The following is a 24,921-nucleotide window of genomic DNA, read 5'->3' as shown; positions in this document are numbered from 1 at the left end:
TTCTTTTAAACCGCATTATTCTAAAAAAGGATTGTTGTGAATTATGTAAGATAAAATAAATAAAGGGGTTTGTTTTATGAGGCAGGAACTTCATCCCTGGTGGCGCTGGCTAATAGTGTAGTCCGAAAGGAAACGTCAGTGGGGGAACCCTTGTGCAACAAAGAAGGATATGAGAATCAAAGGAAATCCAGTCACCACAAGTCATCATATACAAATAAACTGTCACTTAGTAAGAAGAGGATGCCCTTGAGATTAAAAAAAAAAAAAAAAAAACTGGGAAAGCTGTCCTAACACTTCCCTCTTTTAGAGGGTCTTGATTCAGGAAAATTCACCTAATTCAAACTTAAGAAAAAATCCAGTTGTGTACATAATATTAGGAAAAAAGGAATATAAAGTTTCGTCAATGGAAGAAGAAGAAACCAGGAAAATGCCGTTACAACCTGGAGAAGAATTGCCCCATTTTCAACATGAATTTTGGAACTTAATTAAGCAAATGGATCACAAAGCAGAAATAAAGGAACCCAGGGAAGAGATGGCCAGACAATAAGATGATGTGAAATAAGAATTGAAAGAACTAAGAAAAGAAATTGAAGGACAAGGGAAAGTCCCTTCAGAAACAAAGTCCAAATGACAAGGGGCTGAAGGAGGAACTGATGCTCCAGAAAGCACAGCGATACCATAAAAATGAAAAAACACAAAATCTGATCTGGGATGTAATGAGTTTAGAAGTTGTCACTGCATCCTAACAAGTAAAAAGCTGAACAAACTGAAAGATTAACAATTCTTAGATCCGTTAGCAAAGTGAGGTCATAGGGCAAATGTCTACACCAAAAATGAGAGAGAGACACACACACAGAAAAATCACAATTTACTGGAGCAGAGATCCACAAGAAGGAACATCCATGGGAACCAGTGGGGGGATAATAACTTTAAACTTCATTTGATGAGAAGAAAATGCCTCTAGATGGACCCAGTTACAAGGACCCTTCTTCACTTTTTCAAGTTTAACTCCAGGAGTCCTCCCAGGTTCTCACCGTAGATATTAGAGAAAAATCCCTTTGTGCTTCCGGAAAGGGGAAGAAAGCGGAACCATTTTGAAATATGCCAGAGCATTCTGTTTTTCTTCACAAGACCCGCCCTCCGGAGAAACTATTTTACTAGAATCTAACCTACTGGAGTTTTACTGAAGCTAGACTTCCCTTAGAGAAGGGAAATCCCTAACTCCACCTTCTCTGTCTGGGCCTTTCACATGGGAGAAGGGAAGTACCCAGCTCCAGCCCCCTGTACCTATCCTGTCCAACCTACAGGAAAGAAACATTGAGAAGCACTAGTAAAGGTCATAGTCCAAAGGGCACAGCTTCACCAAAAGACCAATTCCTAATCATAGGACCATAGAATACTGCTACTCCCCTATTCCTTACCACCACATTACTGAAGGACTGGTTACTGCAGTTTCTTTTACCCAGTACATTAAGTCCACCTTGCAATAAAAATTTATAAGGCATACTAAAAAGTAAAATAGAATTAAAACAGTTTGAGGTGACTAAGTAGACGTCAGACCCAGAATCAGATACAGCAGGAATGTTGATATTATCAAACCAGGAGTTTTCAAATACTATGATTAATAATGCTAAGGATTTTAGTGAAAAAAGTAAATATGTAAGAAGATCCAACATTTCCATACAACATGCAGTGCTCATCACAACCAGTGCACCCCTTAATCCCCATCACCTATTTAACCAGCATCCCCACTGACATCCCTACTGGTAACCATCACTTTGTTCTCTATAGTTAAAAGTCTGTTTCTTTGTTATCTTTGCTCCTTTGTTTTTGCTAAATTGCACATATGAGTGAAATAATGTGGTATTTGTCTTTCTCGGACTTGCTTTGCTTAGCGTAATACTCTTTAGCTCCATCCATGTCAATGCAAGTGATAAGATTTATTCCTTTTTATGGCTGAGTAATATTCCACTGTATATATGTATACCACATCTTCTTTAGCTATTCCCAGTTGATGGACACTTGGGCTGTGTCCATATTTTGGCTATTATAGATTATACTGCTATAAACATTGGGGTGTATGTATCCCTTCGAACTAGTATTTCTGTCTTTTAGGTAAATACCTAATAGAGCAATTGCTGGGTCATAGGGTAGATCTATTTTTAACTTCTTGAGGAACCTACATATTGTTCTCTAGATTGGGTGTTCCCACCAACAGTGTAAGAAGTTTCCCCTTTCTCCGCATCCTGACCAACATCTGTTGTCTCTTGTGTTGTTGATTTTATCCATTCTGACAAGTGTGAGGTGATACCTCATTTTAGTTTTGATTTACATTTGCCTGATGATGAGTGATGTTGAACATCTTCTCATGTGTCCATTGGCTATCTGGATGTCTTCTTTGGAGAAGTATCTGTCCATGTTTCTGCTGGATCTCTGCCCCCTCCCCTCCACTGTTATCAAAATCTCATATTTTGATTGGATTGCTTGTATTTTTGGTGTTGAGTTTTATAAATTCTTTATATATTTTGGATAACTAGTCCTTTATCAGATATATCATCTGGACCAGTTTAGTTTTGTTGATTGTTTCCTTTGCTATGCAGAAGCTTTTTATTTTGATGTAGTCCCAGTAGTTAATTTTTGCTTTTGTCCTTGCTTCAGGAGTCATAACTAGAAAGAAGTTGCTATGATTGATGTCACACAGCCTACTGCGTATGTCCTGTTATAGGATTCTTATGGTTTCAGCTCTCACATTTAGGTCTTTAATACATTTTTAGTTTATTTTTGTGTATGGTGTAACAAAACGGTCTGGATCCATTCTTTTGCATGTTGCTATCCAGTTTTCCAACCACCTTTTTGTTGAAGTCTTTTTCCCATTGGATATCCTTCCCTGCTTTGTTAAGGATAAATGGACCATATAGCTGTGGGTTCATTTCTGGCTTTTCCATCCTGTTCCATTGATTTATGTGTCTGTTTTCATGTCAGTATTCTGTTTTGGTTACTACAGCTTTGTAATATAAGTTGAAGTCCAGATTGTAATTCCTCCAGTTTTGCTTTTCTCTCTTGAGGTTACTTGGGCTATTCAGGGTCTTTTGTGATTCCATACAAATTTTAGGATTGTTTGTTCTAGGTATGTGAAAAGTACTGTTGGTATTTTGATAGGGCTCGCATTAAATGTATAGATTTCTTCAGGTAGTATAGACATTTTAACACTATTTGTTCTTCCAGTCTATGAACATGAAATGTCTTTCCATTTCTTTGTGTCATATTCACTTTCTTTCATCAATGTTTTATAGTTTTCAGAGTACAGGCCTTTAATCTCTTTGATTAGGTATTCATAGGTATCTTATTATGTTTTGTGTAAACTGTAAATGGTACTTATTGCTTAATTCTCTTTCTGCTGTGTCATTATTGGTGTGTAGAAATGGTACAGATTTCTATACATCGATTATATATCCTGCAACTTTACTGCAACTTTACTGAATTCATGTATCAGTTCGAGCAATTTGTTGGTGGAGTCTTTGCGTTTTCTATATGGAGTATCATGTCATCTGGAAATAGTGAAAGTTTGATGTCTTCCTTGTCATTTTGGATCCCTTTTATTTCTTTGTGTTGTCCAATTGCTGTGGCTCGGACTTCCAGTACTGTTAAATAACTAACAGTGGTGAGAGTGGACACCCTTGCCTTGTTCCTGATCATGAGGGAAAAGCTCTCAGTTTTTCCCCATTGTGGATGGTAGAGGCCATAGATGGCTTTGATTATCGTGAGGTATGTTGCCTCTAAAACTGCTTTTTTTCGTCTTGATGAATCCTAATAATTCATTCTTGCTTGCCTCTGACAACATGTCTAATAAGCAGTCGCTATGGCTGAGTTCAGAGGTTTCTGCCTGTGTTTCCCTCTAGGATTTTGATGATTTCCTGTCTCACATTTAGGTCTTCCATCCATTTTGAATTTATTTTTGTGTATGGTGTAAGACAGTGGTCCAGTTTCATTCCTCTGACTGTGGCTGTCCAGTTTCCCAACACCATTTGTTGAAGACCCCTTTCCCCATTGGATCTTCTTTCCTGCTTTGGCAAAGATTAATTGACCATACAGCTGTGGGTTCATTTCTGGGCTCTCTATTCTGTCCCATTGATCTGTGTCTGATTTTGCTTCAGTTCCATACTGTCTTCATGATTGCAGCTTTGTAAAATAGCTTGAAATCTGGAATATGTGATACCTCCAGTTTTGTTTTTCTTTATCAGAATTGCTTTTGGCTATTTGGGGTCTTTTCTGGTTCCATACACATTTTAATATTGTTATTGTAGCTCTGTGAAAAATGCTGGTGGTATTTTTATAGGGATTGCATTAAATGTGACATTGCTTTGGGTAGCACAGACATTTTAAAAATGTTTGTTCTTCCACTCCACGAGCGTGGAAATCTTTCCATTTCTTTGTGGCCTCTTCATTTTATTTCATAAGTGATCTATAGTTTTCAGAATACAAATCTTTTATCACTTTAGTTACCTATTCCTAGGTATCTTATTTTGGGGGCACAACTACACAGGGATCGATTCCTTGATTTCTTTTTCTGCTGCTTTGATATTGATGTATAGAAATGCTATAGATTTCTGCACATCAATTTTATATTCTGCAACATTGATGAATGCACATATTCTAGCAATTTTTTGGTGCAGTCTTTTGGATTTTCTACATAGAACGTCATGTCACCTGCAGAGAGTGAAAGTTTGACTTCTTCCTTGCCAATTTGGATGCCTTTTATTTCTTTTTGCTGCCTGATTGCTGAGGCCAAGACTGCCAGTCCTATGTTAAATAGTAATGGGGACAGTGGAAATCCCTCTCTTGTTCGTGACCATAGGAGAAACGCTCTCAATTTTTCCCCATTGAGGATGATATTAGCTGTAAGTCTTTTATATGTGACCTTTATGATGTTGAGGTATGTTCCAGCTGTCTCTACTTTGTTGAGGGTCTTTATCCAGAAAGGATGCTGTACTTTGTCAAAAGCTTCTTCTGCATCATCAACAGGGTCATATGGTTCTCATCCTTTTATTGATGTGGTGTATCACATTGATAGATTTGAGAATATTGAACCATCTCTGCAGCCCAGACATAAATCCCATTTGATCATGGTGAATAATTCTTTTAATGTACTGTTGAATTTGATTTACTAGTATCTTGTTGAAAATCTTTGTATCCATATTCATCAGGAATATTGTCTGTAATTCTCCTTTTTAGTAGAGTCTGGTTTTGGAATCAAGGTAGTGCTGGCTTCATAGAATGAGTTTGGGACTTTTCTTTCCATTTCTGTTTTTTGGAACAGTTTAAGTATTAATTAGTATTTAAATGTTTGGTAGAATTCCCCTGGAAATCCACCTGGCCCAAGACCTTTGTGTGTGGGGAGATACTTGATGACTGAATCAATTTCTTTGCTGTTTATTGGTCTGTTCAAATTTTCTATTTCTTCCTGTTTCAGATTTGGTAGTTTGTAGATTTCTAGGACTTTGTCCATTTCTTCCAGGTTGTCCAGTTTGTTGGGATATAATTTTTCATAGTATTCTCTTATAATTGTGTTTCTTTGTTGGTTATGATCTCTCCTCTTTCATTCATGATTTTATGTATTTGGGCCCTTTCTCTTTTCTTTCTGTTAAGTCTGGCTAGGGGTTTATCAATTTTATTAATTATTTTGAAGAACCAGCTCTTAGTTTTGTTGAATTGTTCTATTGATTTTTTTTTTTGCTTTTATAACATTTATTTCTGCACTAATTTTATTATTTCCCTCCTTCTGCTGGCCTTAGGCTTTATTTGCTATTCCTTTCCTAGCTCCATTAAGTGTAAGGTTGGATTGCTCATTGAGACTTCTTGTTTTTTGGGGTATGACTGTATTGTAATATACTTCCCTCTTATGACTGTCTCTGCTGCATCCCAAAGGTTTTTGAATGTTATCTTTTCATACTCATTTGCTTCCATGTATTTTTTTTATTTCTTTAATATCTTAATTAAGCCATTCATTCCTTACCAGGATGTTCTTTAACCTCCATATATTTGTGGTCTTTCCAAATTTTTTCTTGTGGGTAACTTCCAGTTTCATAGCATTGTGGTCTGAAAATATGCATGATAAAATGATCTCAAGGTTTTTTGTACTTGTTGAGGGTTGATTTGTGACCTAGTATGTGATCTATTCTGTAGAATGTTCCATGTACATTTGATAAAAATGTGTATCCTGCTGCTTTAGGATGAAATGTCTTGAATATAACTGTTAAGTTCATCTGATTCAGTAAGTTATTCAAAGCCATTGTTTCCTTGTTGATTTTCTGCTTGGATGATCTCTCCATTGCTGTAAGTGAGGTGTTAAAGTCCCCTACTATTCTTGTATTACTATCAATGAGTTTCTTTATTATTAATTGTTTTATATATTTGGGTATTCCAAGCTGGGAACATAAATATCGTTAGATATTCTTGATGGATATAGGTCTCTTCATTTATGATATAATGCCCTTCTTCATCTCTTGTTACAGTTTTTATTTTAAAGTCAATTTTGTCTTATATAAATATGGCTACTCCCAGCTTTCTTTTGATGTCCATTAGCATGAGAGATGTTCTCCATTTCTTACTTTCCATCTGCAGGTGTCTCTAGGTCTAAAATGAGTCTCTTGTAGGCAGCTTATAGATAGATCTTGCTTTTTATCCATTCTCATACCCTTTGTCTTTTGACTTGAGCATTTCATCCACTTACATTCAGAGTGATGATTGAAAGATGAATTTAGTGCAATTTTTTTCTGGTGGTGTTCTGTGCTCCTTTCTAGTCTGTTGTTTTTGATCTCCCCCTTACCCCCCACTCAAAGATTCCCATGCAATATTTCTTGCAGGGCTGGTTTGGTGAGCATGAACTCCTTTAGTTTACCTAGGAAAGTGTTTATCTCTCCTATTCAGGATGACAGTCTTGCTGGATAAAGAATTCTTGACTCCATATTTTTCCAATTCAGCACATTGTATATTTTCTTCTACTCCTTTCTGGCCTGCCAGGTTTTAGTGGACAGATCTGCTGTGAACTTGATGTGACTTCCCTTATAGGTTAAGGACTTTTTTTTTACTCTTGCTGCTTTCTAGATTCTTTCATTGTGTATTTTGTGCATTTGACTATGATGTGCAATGGTGATTGTGAGCTTCTTTTGAATTTCGTGAGTCTTTTCTGTGCTTCTTGGATTTTGATGTCTGTGTCCTTCCCCAGATTAGGGAAGTTTTAAGCTGTCATTTGTTCAAATAAACCTACCCCTTTTCCTCTCTTCATCTTCTGGGACTCCTAAGATGTGAATATTATTACATTTTTTTAAGTTGCTGAGTTCCATAGTCTGCCTTCATTGTCCATTACCTCTCTTTCCTTCTTTTTTTTTCAGGCTCATTGTTTTTCATAATTTTATTTTCTATATCACTAATTTGCTTTTCTGCATCATCCATCTTGTTCTTATGACCTCCATTTGGGATTGTATCTTGGTTATAGCATTTTTTATTTTGGCCTGATTAGATTTTAGTTTTTTTTTTTAATCTATGCTGTAAGTGATTGTCTACTGTTTTCTATGCTTTTTTTTAAGCCCAGCTAGTATTCTAATAATTGTTGTTTTACATTCTAGTTCAGACATCTTATATCTGTATCAGTTAAATCTCTGGCCACGAGTTGAACTTCCTTTTTCGGGGGGTGAATTTCTCCATCTTGTCATTTTGGTCCAGAAAAGAAGAAAAAGAGGGAAAAAACCATAAAGGATAAAGAAAAATATAGAAAACAAAACAAAAACAAAAAAACTAGATCCTGGGTGTGTTTTGGTCTCCTTGTTAGAAGGATCTAGAGACCAACATAAAATAGATAAAATAATGTAAAAGTAGACAAAAAATAAAAAACATATAAAGTATATACATATAAATTTAAAGTTAATATTAAAGAGAAAGAAGTAATTGAAAAAGTAAGAAAATAATTACAAAATAATAAAATGAATAAAGAATGAAAGTAAAAAGGCCATTAGATCCTCTTTTTACCCCTGGAGCTCAAGCTTTGCAGCCCTCTGTGATCAGGAAATTTAGTGTAAATAAGTTGTTCATGCTGGTCTGGAGGAGAGGTCCGCTGTGCTGATTCTCAGGCTGACTTGTTTCAGTGGGAAGTGCACCCCTCCGGGGTGCAGGGTTGCAGGCTGGCTGTAAGCTACTCTGGCCTCCACAAGGTGGTGCTGTTTTCCTCCCTGAAGGCTGCAGCACTGATGAATATGGCAGTGTCCGACTTTCTAGCCCTGGAGGTGAAAGTTCACCTCCACACTCTCCAGTGAGCCCTCACAGAAGAAGAGTCAGTCAGTCCTGTGTCCCCTCTTTTGATCGGAGCTCTGCATTCACCTTGGCTGTATCTGAGGTTTTTTATCTCAGGTGCAGGACCAAGTTTCAAAACTCCAAATTTTATGGGTTTCTCCAGAGCCTACCGGCACTGTTCCTCCAGGGGAGTGTATCACCATGCTTTCTCCATTTGCTAGACCATCCTGGGAGAGTGACCATACAGCCACCCAGCGTTTCTCAGTTTATGTCCAAACAGAGCAGAAAGCCAGCACCAACACTCGCTGTTCTCAGCCACCTTCTGTGCTCCAGTGCCTAGGCACAGGGCAACACTTAGGTGCCACCCATTCTTGCAACCCAGGAGCTTCTCAGACCACAGGGTCACACCTGGGACTCTGCCCTACTTCATCACTCAAGCACCTTTAAGCTTGGCACGTTCCCCATTAAAGCAGACTTCTAAAAGGTCAGATTTTGCTTAAAATACATTGCGGTGGCTTCTGTAAGTAGGCTTTATCCCTGCCACCGTATCCATAGCTGTATCTCTCCCAACTCAACTCACAGCCCCTCCTAACTTACAAAAAATGGTCGCTTTTCTACTTGTAGACTTGCAGTTTTTGTTCTCTCGGACTTCTGACTGATTTCTTGGGTGTTCAGAATGATTTGCTATATAACACTGTGTTGGAGGGACAACACAGCTTAGGGTCCCCCTAATCCTCTGCTACCTTAACTCCTCCCCTATAGTGTCCTTCTTTGTCTTGTTACAGTCTTTGGTTAAAATCTAGTTTGTCTGGGGGCACCTGGGTAGCTCAGTGGGTTAAGGCCTCTGCCTTCAGCTCAGGTCATGATCCCAGGGTCCTGGGATCAGGCCCCGCGTCGGGCTCTCTGCTCAGCGGGGAGCCCGCTTCAATCGCTTCCATCTCTCTCTCTATGCCTGCCTCTCTGCCTACTTGTGATCTCTGTCAAATAAATGAATAAAATCTTTTTAAAAAAAATCTAGTTTGTCTGATAGAAGTATTCCAAACTCTGGCTTTCTTTTGTTATCTGTTTGCATGATAAATATTTCTCCATCCTTTTACTTTCAATCTGACTTTAGGTGTAAAGTGAGTCTTTTCAATTATCATATGGTTTCACTCATATGTGTAATATGAGGAACAGCACAGAGGATCATAGGGGAAGGGAGGGAAAACTGAATGGGAAGAAATCAGAGAGGGAGATAAGCCATGAGAGACTCGTAGCTATGGAAACAAATTGAGGTTGTGGAAAGGGAGGTGGATGGGGGAATGGTGTGACTTGGTGATGGGCATTAAGAAGGGCACATGATGCAATGATCATTGGGTATTATATGCAACTAATGAATCATTGAACACTACATCAAAAACTAATGATGTACTGTATGTACAAGTTGAATTTAAAATACAGTGAGTTTTGTAGGCAACATATGATGAGTCTTGTTTTTTTAATGAATTCTGTCATTCTGTGTGGGTTGGAGCATTTATCCATTTAGAGTAATTATTGATAGATATGTATTTAGTGCAATTTTATTACTTGTTTTGTCATTCTTTCTAGAGATTTTTTCTCTGATCTTTTCTTGTCTTTGTCAATTTTGGTCTCTCCTTTCTACTCAGAGTCCCCTCTAATGTTTCTTGCAGGGCTGATTTAATGGTCATGAACTCCTTTAGTTTTTGTTTGTCTGGAAAACTCTCTCCTTCTAGTCTGAATTATAGCCTTGCTTGGTAAAGTATTCCTGGCTACATATTTTTCCCATTCGGCATGTTGAATATATCATTCCACTCCCATCTGGCTTGCCATGTTTCTGTTGAAAAAAATCTCTTGCTAGCCTTATGGGTTTTCCCTTGTAAGTTAAAGACTTTTTTTTGTCTTGCTGCTTTTAAGATTTTTTTTTTGTCACTATATTTTGCAAATTTAATTGCAGTATGTCTTGGTATTAGCCTTCTTTTGTTGATTTTGTTGAGAGTTCTCTGCATCCTGTATCTGGCTTTCTGTTTTCTATCCCAACTTAGGGACATTTTCAGCTATTATTTCTCCAGATAAATTTTCTTTCCCCTTTTCTCTCTCTTCTTCCTTTGGGACTCCTATAAGAAAGATAATACTACATTTGATGGAGTTCCCTAAATCTATTCTCATGATGCATAGTTCTTTTTCTCCTTCATTCTACCTCATTTCTTTCCATTATTTTGTCTTCCAGGTCATTAATTTGTTCCTCTGCTTCTTCCAGCCTGCTGTTTATTTCATTAATTGTGTTTCTCATCTCTTTTTATTGAACTCTTCATCTCTGATTCTTTTTTAACTTTTATCTCTATGATAAGGATCTCACTGATGTCTTCTTTGCTTTGCCCCAAGCCCAGTGAGTATCCTTATGATCATTGCTTTAAATTCTCCATCAGGCATGTTACTTATATCTGTTTCACTTAGATCTCTTGCCATGGCCTTATCTTGTTCATTTGTGACAAATTCGTCTGTTTTCACATTTTTCTAAATTTCTGCCGCCTTCTCTGTGTTAGAAAAACCAGTTATGTCTCGTGCTTCTGAATGTAATGGCTTTATGAAATGTGTTCGTATAGTGCCCAAGACCTGGCACTTCAGGGAGTGTCTCTGGTGTGTGCTGCATGGACTTTACTGTTATTTTTGGCTTCTCCATCCTTTAAACCAGTCGTTTGCTGTGGGCATGTTTGTTGCCTGGCCTGAATGTGGCAAGTTTTAACTAGGTGTGCTCTTTTGCTTTTGAAATGAGACCTGTCACCACCTCCACTGGAACTGAGGCCCTGCAGAACTCATTGTTTGGGAGATGTGTGGGCATGAGTTTGTGCTGGTCTTTGGAGTGAGGGCCCTCTACACTGGGACTGAAGGAAGTGTGACTGGAAGGGCAGTCTCCCCAGAGCACAGGGGTGTGGGGCTTCTTGGTGCAAAAAGTTAGGCAGACAGTGTTTACATCTCACTGCTTCCTGCAAGTGACTCTCTTTATGCTTCGGGTCAGGAGAGGGAAATGGCGCCAGCTAGCTCCTTTGAGAGGCATCTCCTTGAACACAGCTTTTCAGGGACATGTTCCAAGAAGAGCAAATAATCTCTACTGTGTGCCTCAGACATTCTTCTAATCGCTGTTTCCACACTATCTGCCCCTCAGGTTGTTTGCTTGCCTTCCTTCCACGATTTGCACAGCGCCCTCTAGGCTCTGTTGCATCTATGTCCGCTGACCTTTAAAACAACAGGTTTTAAGCCCCTCTGGCTGCAAGAACTCATGAAATTAAGCCCCTCTCATTTTCCAAGTCAGCAGCTTTGGAGAAATGTTCTCGTGCGTCCACCTGTGTGCTTTTCTCTCTTGCTCTTCTCCACCACCTGTGCTCCCTCCTTCCCACAGAACTTGTGATCCGTTTCTCGCATGGTTCAGAAACCATGTCTCTGCACTTCCTACCTCTTTCCTTCCTTTAGTTTTGGAGTTTGTTCTTTCAGTATTCGGATTGATTCCTGAGGTATTTAGGATGATTCAATAGTTACCTAGTTGTATTTTTCAGATGAGGAAAGTCTAGGGTCTTCCTATTCCACCACCATCTTCGAAACCCTAGGAGAGATGGAAATTCTAAGAAAAAATGAAATAGAAATGCTTAGAAATCATATGTACTATAAGAGAAATGAAGAATTCCTTTGATAGGTTTATTATTAGATGAGGTACAGTTAAGGAAAGAAATAGTGACCTTGAAAATGACATAGAAACTTAGAAAACTGAAAAGGAAATTGAAAAAAAGTATAAAAAAATACCCAGTAGAGAATATTTAAGTACAGTGGGACAATGACAAAAAACACAACATATATGAAATGGGAATATCAGAAGGAGAAGGAACAGAAGGAAAAACAGAGGCAATATTTAAAGTAATAGTGACTGAGAATTTCTGCAAATTAACATCATACACGAAACTATAAATCCAGGAAGCTCAGAGAACACCAAATAGCAAAGATCCCCCCCCCCACCAAAAAATACCTCCACAGATAGACCAAGACCAAAAACTTCACTTAGGCATATTATATTCAAACTTCATAAAACCATAAAAAAATAATCTTGAAAGACAGAAGGGGGGGAAAAATCCTACTTATAGCAGAGCAAAAAAAGAATTATACCAGACTTCTTTTTATCAACCATATGAGCAAGATGAGGGTGGAGTGAAGTATTTAAAGTACTGAGAGGAAAGAATCAGGGTCCTAGTAATCTGTAACCTGCTCAATTAGCCCTGAAAAGGTAGTGAGAAATAAAAACCTCAAATAAAAATTAAGGGAATTTGTTGCCAGTAGACCTACCAGCAAGAAATGTTGAAACAAGTTATTTTGAGAAGGAAAATGATGTGAGAATCTTGGATCTACATAAAAAAAAACATCAGAAAATGAATAAGTAAAAGTGAAATAATTATTTTTTTATTCTTAATTGCTCTAACAAGTCAAAATATACAAAATCGCATTTGTGTAAAATATTGTTCAAAACAATAACACTGTTCAATCATGTATATTTTTATATATATATTTATATTGATACTTCTAAATGCTTAAATGCATGTAATATATATAAGTAAATTGAATGACCTCAAGATATGAGGGATGAGAGGGAGGAATTAGGACTATTTTGTTATTATAAAGTGCTGGCTCTATCCTCGAAATGATACAGTGTGATTTGAGAGTGGAGTAGGATTAAATAAGAAAAACCACATCATCATATCAATAAATGCAGAGAAACATTTGACAAAAATCTAGCACCTATTTTTGATAGGCTATCTCTGGAAACTTAGGAATAGTTCTTCTATTTAGTGAAGAACATCCACAAAGAGCCTAAAACTAACATCATATTTAATGATAAGACACTTGAAACTTTGCTGCTGAGGTCAGCAACTAGACAAGAATGTTCTCTCTCACAATAGCTTTCAACATTATACCAGAAGTCCTAACTAATGCAGTAAGATTATAAAAGGAAATAAAAAGGCATACAAATTGGGAAGGAAGAAATAAAACTTTCTTTGTAGATGACATAATTCTATGTAGAAAATCAGAAATAATGAAAAAATCCATGAGTAGTAATTGCACGATTACAGGTTATGAGGTTACTATACAAAAGTGAATCACTTTCCTATGTAACAACGAGTAAGTGGAACTTGAAATGAAAAAACAATACCATTTGTGCTCATTTTGACACAACATACACTGAAGTTGGAACGATACAGAGAAGGTTGGCATGACCCCTGGGCAAGGATGCCACAAACTCCTGAAGAAGTCCATTAAAAAAATAATAATAATACCATTCATATTAGCACTCCCCCAAATGAAATAGGTGTAAATTACAAAAAGTCTATGAAGTCTGTGTGAGGTAAACTACAAAAGTCTTCTGAAAGATGTCAAAGGAGAACTAAATAGATATTCCATGTGCAGGGATGAGAAGACTTGCATCTTGCCAGTTCTTTCCATCTTGATCTATAGATTCAGTGCAAGGCCAACTAAAATTGCAGCAAGTTATTTTGTGGATATTGGTAAACTGATTCTAAAATTTATATGGAAAGGGAAAAGATCCAGAATAGCCAACTCAGTATTGAAGGAAAAGAACAAAGTTAGAGGACTGATTTTACCTGACTTCCAAGATTTATTATAAAGCTATGACAATCAAAGCAGTGTAAGGGTGATGCAAGAAGTGACAAAAAAAATGGGTGGCTAGAATAGAACAGAGAGCTCAGAAGTAGACTCCCTTAAATGCAGTCTACTATATACAGTTCACTGGTCTTTGACAATGGAGCAAAAGCAAAATGGGGGAAGACAGTCATTTTAACAAATGATGCTGGAGCAAATGGGCATATACGTGCAATAAAGTTAATTTAGATATCTTCCAAAAGTATTAGCTCAAAGTGGATCATAGGCCTAGATGTAAAATAGAAAACTGGAAAACTAGGAAACAGCATAAAAGAAAACCTAGATGGCCTTGGGTATGGCAATGACTTTCTATATATGATACCAAAGACATTATTAGTTAAAGAAATAAATGAGAATCTGGCCTTTGCTAAAATTAAACACTGCTCTGTGAAAGATAATGTCAAGAAAATGGGAAGACAATTCGCAGACTAGATGAAAATTTTTGTGGGGCACCTTGGTGCCTCAGTCGGTTTAAGCATCTGCCTTTGCCTCAGGTCATGATCCCGGGGTCCTGGGATTGAGTCCCAAGTTGGGCTTCCTGCTCAGTGGGGAGTCTGCTTCTCCCTCTCTTTCTGCCCCTCCCCCAACTCATGCTCTCTCTCTCTCTCTCACTCTCTCACTCTGTCTCTCTCAAATAAACACAATCTTTAAAAAAAGAGAGAAAATATTTGCAGAAAACATATCTGATAAAGGGGTTTTTTTGGAATATATACAAAGGACTCTTAAAACTCAATAAGGGGGAAGCCTGGGTGACTCAATTGGTTAAGTATCTGCCTTAGGCTCAGGTCATGATCCCGGAGCCCTGGGATCGAGTCCCACATCAGGCTCCCTGCTCAGTGGGGAGCCTGTTTCTTCCTCTCCAGCTCCCCCTGCTTGTGCGCGCTCTCTGTCAAATAAATAAATAAAATCTTTTAAAAACTCAGGGAAAAAAAAGACTCTTACAAATGTACAGCATAACTAAAAGGCCCTCACCAAAAAAGATAATACACATGTGAAGTAAGTATATGAAAAGATGTTCAACATCGTCTGTTATTAGGGAAATGACAAAATCCAAAACATTGACAATACCAATTCCTGATGAATGTGGAACAACCAGAGCTTTCACCTATTGCTAGTATATATTTGTATTCTTTTTTTTTCTTTTTAATTCTTAAGAATTTTGAAATAGAAGAGTATGCAATGAGACTGAATGGGGACTTTAAAGGGTAACATAAAAGTTGCTGTCTGGCCCTTTACAAAAAAGGAGGAGGGGCATGAGAAAGTAGCCATCCTATGGTAGAGGATCATAACGAAGATATGATTAAGGGAACACAAGCATGAGCTTATAGTGACATTCATTACCTTTAATTATATAATTAAGATCCAAACAGAAGTTTGCAGATAGGGGAAGAAGGCCCAGAAACATTATAAATGAGGTGGAGAAACCACTGTAACAGGAAATTTTAGAAGCCACACTCCTTTTCACTGTATATAAATTTATTTCACAATGTAAATGAAATGGATAATTCTGACTACATAGTCTACCAGACCTCTCCCCAGAAGAGATGTAACATCTAAGTAGACAAACTTCCAAATAAAAACTTGAGAATGGTATTTAAGATCTACCCCCAAAATTTCACTGGGAAATTTTACCAAACCTTGAAAGAACAGGAAATCCCAAGGAAAATGGCATCAGCAAGATGGTGGAACAGGAGTTTTCTACCAACTTTCTCCCAAAGAACACTGCTTTGGGCAATCACACAGATGAGAGAACCTTTGTGGGACCCAGGAGTCCAGTAGACAAGTTCGGCACACTCATTGGGAGAAGAAAAAAATCTGAGACTGGGAACACTGAAGAGAATAAGCAGAACAGTTTCCCGTTTCCATGTTACCCATCTCCAAGGTGGCTCAGCTCAGTGCTAAAAAACGAACTCGGTCTGCAGTTTCCCCCACAGGGGAAAGTGAGAACATGTGAGTTTGCAGCTGCCCCAGCTATCAAAGACCTCTTCTTTCTCACTCTTTCAGAATACAGGGGTGATCTACATGACTGAGTGGCAGGGAGACACTGGGAGCATAGCAATCAGTGTTCAGAACTCAACAAGGAACACAGGTCTTACTAACCACACACTCCGTTAGGAAGCCTAGCCACAGGCTACTGGGGACAGTTGGTCTGTGAATCCTCCCATCTGACCCACAGGCATCTCTGACATTTCATTCTCCTTACCCACATGGTGCTCCACCCTGTAACTGAGTGTGCCCCTGAAGGCAGTGAGTACAAGTCTTTGTGGACAGTTAGAATAAATAGAAAGCCAGCTCAACCCTGTAGAAGTGAAAGAGAGCTTACAAACTTGAGCATTTAACATTGCTGTAGGGAAAGCAAACAGGAGAGTCCTAGCATGTATCCTGACTTTGTGGAATTAGGAGCAGTCATACAATCATTAGAATTCACTCCTAAGACGGAACAAGAAGTTTGGAGTAGGCGTATATGTAGAGAAGGTATGATAAAGCCTCAGAATCCCTAGCAGGGCTGACAGAGGCATCCCACCTCCACCTCCAGAGGCAGTTAGTAAAGACTGGAAGAGGTGGTTAGTTCTTCAAATGCTAAGACAACAATGTAAGACCTAAAGGAACATGAAAAATCAAAGAATACCAGCAAAAGGACAAAATAATTTTCAAGTACCTACAAAAGAAACGGAGAGCTACAATTTGCTTGAGAAAAAACTTAATGGTTTTGAAGAAGTTCATTGAGCTTCCAGAAAACACAGGAAGACACCTCAGCGAAATCAGGAAAACTATATATAAAATAAGAAGTTTAACAAGAGATAGAAATCATAAAGACAAACAAAGAACCGAAGAGGAATTGGAGAGCCGAAGAATACAGTGAATGGAATGAAAAAATGCAATAGAAAGCGTCACCAGGAGACTGAAACACAACAAAAGACTCTGTGAATTTGAAGATCTGTAATTAATAATTGTAAAGTCAGAGGAGAAAAAAGGTAAGAAGAATGAAAAAAGAGTGAAGAAAGCCTATGTGAATTATGGGATATCATCAAGTGAAACAATGCGTGTGCATTAGAGGAGTCACAGAAGGACAAAGAGGGAGAAAAGGACAGAAAGCTTATTTAAAGAAATAATGGCTGGCAGTTTTCCAAATCTCAGGAGCGAAATGAACATCAAAGTTCATGAAGCCTGTAATTCCCCCGTATATATTCAACCCAAAGAGTACTTCAGTGAGACACATTGTAATAAAATGTCTAAAACCAAAGACACAGATAATTTTATAATTCTGAAAACAGTAAGAGACAAAAAAACTCCTTATCACAGGAGCACCCATCAACCTATCAGTGGATTTCTCAGCAAAAACCCCGTAGGCTGGGGGGAGAGTCCTTAAAGGAGAAAAATGCCAAGCAAAACTACTATACCCAGCAAAGCCATCCTTTCAAAATGAAGGAGAGACAAAGACTTTCACAGACAAAAGCCGAGGGAGTCCATTACCATAAGACCTGCCTTACAGAACATGCTGAAATAGTTCTTTTTTTTTTTAAGATTTTATTTATTTATTTGACAGATCACAAGTAGGCAGAGGCAGGCGGGGGCGGTGGGGGGTGAGCAGGCTCCCTGCTGAGCAGAGAGCCAGATGTGGGGCTTGATCCCAGGACCCTGAGATCATGACCTGAGCTAAAGGCAGAGGCTTAACCCACTGAGCCACCCAGGTTCCCCCTGAAATAGTTCTTTACATTGCAATGAAAGGATGCAAATATGAACATATAAAACACTGATAAAGGGAAGTGTATAGTCAAATTCAGGCCCTGTAGTGTAGATCACTTTACCGCAAAAGTCGAAGGACAAAAATATTAAAAAGAACTATAGCTATGACATTTTTAAATGGATATATGATATAGAATATGTAAATGTGACATTAGAAACAAAATGTTGGAGGGAGTAGAGTTTTTGTCAGAGTTAACTTATCAGCTTAAAATAGAATGTTATATGTTATATAAACCACAAAGGAAAAATGTATAGTATTAGTCAAGCAATTTTTAAAAAGGAACCAAAGTGTACCAATGCAGGAAATCATCAGACTAGGAGAAAGAAAGAGGAAGAAAGAAAATATAAAACAGCCAGAATATGAATAATAATAGTATGAATAAGATGGCATATGTAAGTCCTTACGTATCATAAGTACCTTAAATTCAAATGGATTATCAAACCAAAAGAAACAGAGTGATTGAATGGATAAAAAACAAGATGTAACAATATGCTGCTTACAAGAGACTCATGTCAGCTCTAGTGGACTGCGGAAAGTGGAACAGCTGGAAGTGAAGAGACAGAAAAAATAACATTTGATGCAAATGAAAACCAAAATAGAGCCGGGTTGGATATACTTATGACAGAGAAACTATACTTCAACTTCAAAAACTTCTAACAAGAGACAAAGACAGTTGCTATGTAATGATAAAGGAGTTAGTTCGTCAAGAGGAAATGAATATATACATGTACCCAGAGCAGTTAGGCAAGAAAAAAGAATAAAAGCTGTCCCAAGTCAGAGAGAAAAAGTGAAATTGTTTCTGTTTGCAGATAGCATGATCTTGCATGGAGAAAACCCTAAGGGCCCTGCCAAAAAATTGTTAAAACTGATGAACAAATTCAGTACAAAATTAATATACAAAAATCAGTTGTGTTTCTATAGACTAGCAGGAAACTTGGAGAATGAAACTAAGAAAACAATTCCATTTATCATAGTATCAAAGAAAAATCCTTAGGAATAAATTTAATCAAGGAGGTGAAAGACCTTTGTACTGTAAACTGTAAGACATTGATAAAAGAATTGAAGAAGATGTAGATAAAATATCCCATTGTCATGGATCAGAAGTATTAATATTGTTAAAATATTCATATCACCCAAAGAAATCTATGGATAATATAATTTCTATTAAATTTTATGGTATTTTTCACAGAAATCGGAAAACAAAAATCCTAGAATTTTCATGGAACTATAAAACAACCAAAATAGCAGTAACAGTCTTGAGAAAGAACAGAGCTGGAGGCATCACACTTCTGAATTTGGAATATATTGCAGAGGTATAGTAATCAGAACAGTGTGGTACTGGCATGAAAACAGACACATAGCTGAGAGGGACAGAATAGAGAGCCCAGAAATAAACCCAGCATAAATGGTTAATATCCTTGACAAAGGCAACAAGGGGACACACAATGGAGAAAAAAATAATCTCTTCAATAAATCGTATTGGGGAAACTGGAGAGTCATGTGCAAAACAATGAAACCGGACCGCTATCTCATACCACTCTCAAAAATTAACTCAGAGTGGATTAGGGACTTTAAATGTAATGCCTGAAACCATGAAACTCTTAGGAGAATTCATAGGGGCTCCTTGACTCAAATCTGGGCAATGATTATTTTTATATGATACCCAAAGCTTAGGCAACAAAAGAAAAAATAAGGGGAACCATGTCAAACTAAAAAGTTCTGCACAGCAAGGGAAGCAATTAACAGAAAAGGTAATTTTCTTTTGGGAGAATGGGAGAAAATATTTGCAAACCATATTTATGCTAAAGGGTCAGTATCCAAAATGTATAAGAAACTTACACAGCTCAATAGTAAAAATAATAATAATAATAATAATAATAATAATCCAGTTTAAAAAATGGGCCAAGGACCTAAGTGGATATTTTCCAAAGAACTGCATGCAAATGGCTGACACATTCCTGAAAAAGTGTTCACTAATTATCAAGAAATGCAAATCAAGACCATAATGAGATATCACCTCATACCTGTTAAAATGGCTTTTGTTAAAAATAGATGAAAAATGATGACAAGGATGTGGAGAAGGGGGAGCTGTAGTATACTTTTGGTGGGAAAGTAAATGTAAAGAATTAAAAATAGTACTACCAGGTGATCCAGCAATTCTACTTCTGGGTATTTTTCTAAAGGGAGAAAACTTAATTCGAAAAGATACATGCACCCCTATGTTTATTGCATTATTCATAACAACCAAAATATGGAAACAACCTTTGTATCTGCTGATGGTTGAATGGATAAAGAAGTGTTTTTTTCTGTCTATTCTGTCTATTTCTGTCTGTATTTATGTGTACACGTACCTATACCTACATCTGTGTGGATGTAATGAAATATTATTATGCAACCACGAGAAAGAACAAAATCCTGTCATTGGTGACAGCATGGATGGTCCTAGAGGACATTATGCTAGGTGAAATAAACCAGGTAGAACCATGATCTCACATATACATGAATTCTTAAAAACAAACAAACATCGAAGTCATAGAAACAGAGTTGAACAGTGATTACCAGGGGTTGTGGGATGGGAAAAAGAAGCGATGGTGGTCAAAGAGTACAAAACCTTCAGTTACAAGATACACTAGTTCTTTAGCTCCAATGTACAACATTGTGACTGTAGTTCATAATACTGTACTGTATACTTGTAATTTGCTAAGAGAGAAGATTGTTTTCATCACACACATTAAATAAATGGCATGTGAGGTAATGGGTTTGTTAACCTGATTGCGGTTATATTTTCACAATGCCTAAGTATATCAGAGCACTCTGTTGTACACTTACATGTACAATTTTGTCACTTGTGCCTTAGTAAAACTAGGAGAAAACGAATAATAAGCTAATTAAAAGAGACAGTTTCTTTGAAAGAACAGGATATCCCAGTGCTACTCTTTCTGTGGGACTACATGAAAATAAAAAGCTTCTACACAACAAAGGAAACAGTCAATAAAACCAAAGCACAATGTACTGAATGGGGGAAGTTTGCAAATGACTTATCTGATAAAAGGATAGTATCCAATATATGTCAAGAATTTACACAACTCGGGGTGCCTGGTGACTCATTTCGTTAAGCATCTGCCTTCGCTCAGGTCATGATAACAGGGTCCTGGGTTTGAACCCCGCATCGGGCTTCCTGCTTGGTGGGGAGCCTGCTTCTCCCTCTCCCTCTCTGCTCAGGTTATGAACTCAGGGTTGCGAGACTGAGCCCCACATTGGACCCTGTCTGGATGTGGAGCCTGCTTGAGGGGCCTGTCTCCCTCGGCCCCTCCCCCTCTCTAAAATTAAATATTTAATTAATTACAACATTTAAGTTTTGAATACATCTATAACTATAGGTTTTAATGTTCGCAGGCTGACCACATTATCATTCTCTTTTCTAGGGATTTCTGAGTCAATTGTGAAGTACTTATTTGTAAACCTTTTATAATAAATATGTTTGAAATTTGTAGGTACTTTTAGCTTGCTTTCTTTATGTTTATAATTTCAATTTCTTGAATACAGAAACAGCTTAAATACAGGACACTTTTTTTTTTAAGATTTTATTTATTTATTTGACAGACAGAGATCCCAAGTAGGCAGAGAGGCAGGCAGAGAGAGGGGAAAGCAGGTTCCCTGCTGAGCAGAGAGCCCGATGCGCGGCTCGATCCCAGGACCCTGGGACCATGACCCAAGCAGAAGGCAGAGGCTTTAACCCACCGAGCCACCCAGGTGCCCCTATGGGACACTTTTTAAGGCTTACAAATACGGTACTTTTATACCTAACTTAACAACTTTCAAGAAATAGATAATGAGAAAAGGACTTTTCAAATACATGTAGAGAGAGCTGTTAAGCATCTGAAAGTGAAGTAGGATACTCCAAAATGGAGAATTAAAGAAAAAAGAAACTACCTATTTAGAGAAATATAAAAAGCAAAACAAACAGCAGAACACAGCTGCTAAACCACGCCATGTGGTGCACCGGAGACTGCTGGAATGTCGCGTGCCAGTTACACTCAAGTGAAACATCGCAACAAAATAAAATAAAAAGCAAAAGGAAAACTAATAGAAGTGAGAGTAGGATATTAGACAAAGAACATAGTATGAGAGAATCCCAATCTAACATGAATAAATGTTCTCTTTGTCCTTTTCACCATCCTATCATTTCCTTCAGTACTTTATAACATATCTTATTAAGCATATATTTATATGGATCCTTTTTTTTACTTAGCCGTCATAGTGACTGGAGGCCAGGAATAATAGCAGGCTTCTTCCAGAAGCTATATAGGTCATCCTCTGGAGATTTCCAGAAGACGACCCCTCTCTGGTTCCCTTAAGTGTCTGGATTTGTCCTTTAAAATAGGAAGGTGACGGGGCACCTGGGGGCTCAGTTGGTTAAGCATCTGACTCATGGTTTCAGCTCAGGTCGTGATCTCAGGGTTGTGAGATGGAGCCCCCGCGCGGGGCTCATGCTCAGCTCATAGTCTGCTCTTTCCCTAAATAATAAATAAATAAAATTTTTAAGATAGGAAGGCTGCGTATTCCTTTAGTTACCTTACTCTGCATCATATGGCTTATTCCATAAACAGTGAGTTGACTTCACTGGTCGGTTGGTCATTTGGATAGTTTGGTCACTAAAGACAATTGAAAAATTGTGAGAAATAGAAAAATTTTCTAATTTTTTAGAAAGGGTCCTGGGATTAAACCCCGCATCGGTCCTGCTTGGTGGGGAGCCTGGTAGGGCTGTAAAATTTAGAAAGTCATGATTTAATTTGGGGTAAGATAGGAGAAAGTGATAATATGAGAAGTAGAAAGGAAAGGATCCAGTTAGCTCAAAATACAGAGAAGGAATAAAATCTTGAAATGAATGTACGGAAAATGGGAATGTGTGGGCAGTCTTACGTTTTACCTTGTCTAGGAGGTACTGAATCACTGTAACAGAGCAATTAGCAAAAGAAGGGATTTAAACTCGGTTTAGGTTTTTCTACCCTGAGAGGTTTTTTCTTTCTGTTTTTAAAAGATGTACCAGATGTAATTAGTTTGCTGATGCTCCTTCAGAAACAGAGGGTTTGTGTAAGTTTTTCAGGTGATCACAAAATAATGTCTGGAAGGTAATAATGCTTTTCTTTGGGGCCGGGGGAATTTTCCAGGCATAGCCCTTTTGTACCTGCAGTTGTACCGGGTCACCTGTGACCAGACCTACCTGCTCCGATCCCTGGACTACGTAAAGAGAACCCTTCGGAACCTGAATGGCCGCAGGGTCACTTTCCTCTGTGGGGATGCTGGACCCCTTGCTGTAGGCGCTGTGGTGTATCATAAACTCAAAAGTGATTGCGAGTCCCAGGAATGCATCACAAAGTGAGTCTTTAAAACTGGCAGTATTTACTCTAACTTCTCAGATCAAGGTCTTCCCGTAGGAAGACATTCAAAAAGAAAATTCTTTAATTCATCTGCTGTTGCCAGCAGGTCTTTCCAAGAAGTAAAGAGGTTTGCATATTAACCTTGAGTGTGATTATAAGATCACATGCCTCCTTTCTATCAAGCTTGCATCTGCCTTAATTTTGGGAGAAATAAACATGCTTCTTCATGTTACTTTGATCCTTTTCATAAATAATTTTTGGTTGCCTTCATTGCACAAAAATTAGCTTATGTGCCTTAGATCTACTATCATAACTAAGTTATTTTTAGGTTCAGTTGTTTTAGAACAGTCCGTGTAAACCTTTTATTGCCCCTCTGGTTTATATTCTGTTTTTGAAGAGATAGAAGTCAGGCCCCGCTCCCCTGGTGCCTGGTGGAGTATCTGTTGATGTTTGTTGAATGATAGACTGAGTCAAGCTAATTCCCAAGCATTGACTACATTTTAGTACTATTTTCTTTTTTTTTTTCCTTTTATTTATTTATTTAGTACTATTTTCTCTTAAATTTTAAATCACCTTCTTCTAATCCTGATTTCAAAATTGAATATCATCTCTCACATGGTTTAGGCTAGTATCAAGGTAGATACTTTGAACAGAAAGGTGTGTTGTCATTACTGTGATATCTGAGAGGAGATGAGTGTAGTGGAGAAGTTTTTGTTGTTTGGGTTCCATTTGTTTGCATTCCTTAAAATCAGTTTTAAATGAAAAATAAATAACAGGAAACTTCTGCAGCGATAGGGTTACTAACAGTTTCCGGAAGAGGTGTTTCCACCATTCTCTGGGAAAACGGAATGTTCTCGTTGGGTAGACTTTTGCAGCTTCAGAGGACCATTGTGTGCCGGGATTCAGACCTCCCCGACGAGCTGCTCTACGGACGGGCAGGTTACCTGTACGCCTTACTCTACCTGAACACAGAGATCGGTCCAGGCACCGTGTGTGAGTCAGCTATTAAAGAGGTACTGTGGGGTTGGCGTCAACCGTGGGCGCCCCGTCATCTCTACTGTCCCAACCTACCATTAGGGGCTGGACGCTGCTTCTAGGTAGGAGTCATTTCTTAAGGCATCTCATAAAAGCAATATGTAGCTCCTTTATTCTCCTTTCTCGGAATTTTTTTTTTAATCTGTCCTCCTCTTGGGCCTGTTAATTCACCTGTCTTTACTAACACCAAACAGCAGGGCACCTGGGTGGCTCAGTGGGTTAAGCCGCTGCCTTCGGCTCAGGTCATGATCTTAGGGTCCTGGGATCGAGTCCCGCATCGGGCTCTCTGCTCAGCGGGGAGCCTGTTTCCCTCTTTCTGCCTGCCTCTCTGCCTACTTGTGATCTTTCTCTCTGTCAAATAAATAAATAAAATCTTTAAAAAAAAAAACAACAGCAGCTTCAGAAAGACAGGATGTTTAATTCCTCTTTCCTAATGCATCCAAACTGGTAGGCAGTCCCAGCAAATATGGCTCCGGATCCGGGTTCTTCTCTTGTATCCTACCATATCCTAGGGCCATGCCCTTGCCTGCCTGCCCAAAGCTAATCAAGCACCCCTCGGCTCAAGGCGGGGGAGGAAGTAGAAGATAAGAAACTTCTTTTTTAAGGCCACGATCCAGAAGTTGTCTGCTACACTTCTGCTCACTTCCTACTTCCAGAAATAGTCAAAAGACTGTGTCTGTATAGGCCAGACACCCAGCTAGAACCTGGAGCACTGTTACCGAAAGTATGAAGGGAGAAAGGAGAGGAGGGAACATTTCGTGCCTTTGCTACATA

The 24,921-nt window shown here is 38.2% G+C and overlaps 1 protein-coding gene and 1 non-coding gene across 2 annotated transcripts in view; both read left to right on the top strand.

The window, feature by feature from the left end:
• LANCL2 (LanC like 2) overlaps nucleotides 1-24,921 on the top strand; it is a 49,875-nt gene that overhangs the window by 9,803 nt on the left and 15,151 nt on the right. Inside the window, exons 3-4 of the mRNA XM_032874986.1 lie at nucleotides 22,903-23,110; nucleotides 23,978-24,125. Coding sequence (XP_032730877.1) covers nucleotides 22,903-23,110; nucleotides 23,978-24,125 — 356 coding nt within the window. The remainder of the gene's footprint in view (nucleotides 1-22,902; nucleotides 23,111-23,977; nucleotides 24,126-24,921) is intronic.
• Nucleotides 13,481-13,590, top strand: LOC116877972. The gene has a single exon (XR_004384743.1). It is a non-coding gene; the product is annotated as a U6 spliceosomal RNA (small nuclear RNA).

The sequence above is a fragment of the Lontra canadensis genome, unplaced genomic scaffold (genome assembly GCF_010015895.1).
Source record: "Lontra canadensis isolate GAN:19392208 unplaced genomic scaffold, GSC_riverotter_1.0 scaffold54, whole genome shotgun sequence".
Taxonomy (NCBI): Eukaryota; Metazoa; Chordata; class Mammalia; order Carnivora; family Mustelidae; genus Lontra; species Lontra canadensis.
The sequence above is the reverse complement of the archived record's forward strand: the minus strand, read 5'-3'. Positions and strand labels throughout refer to the sequence as shown.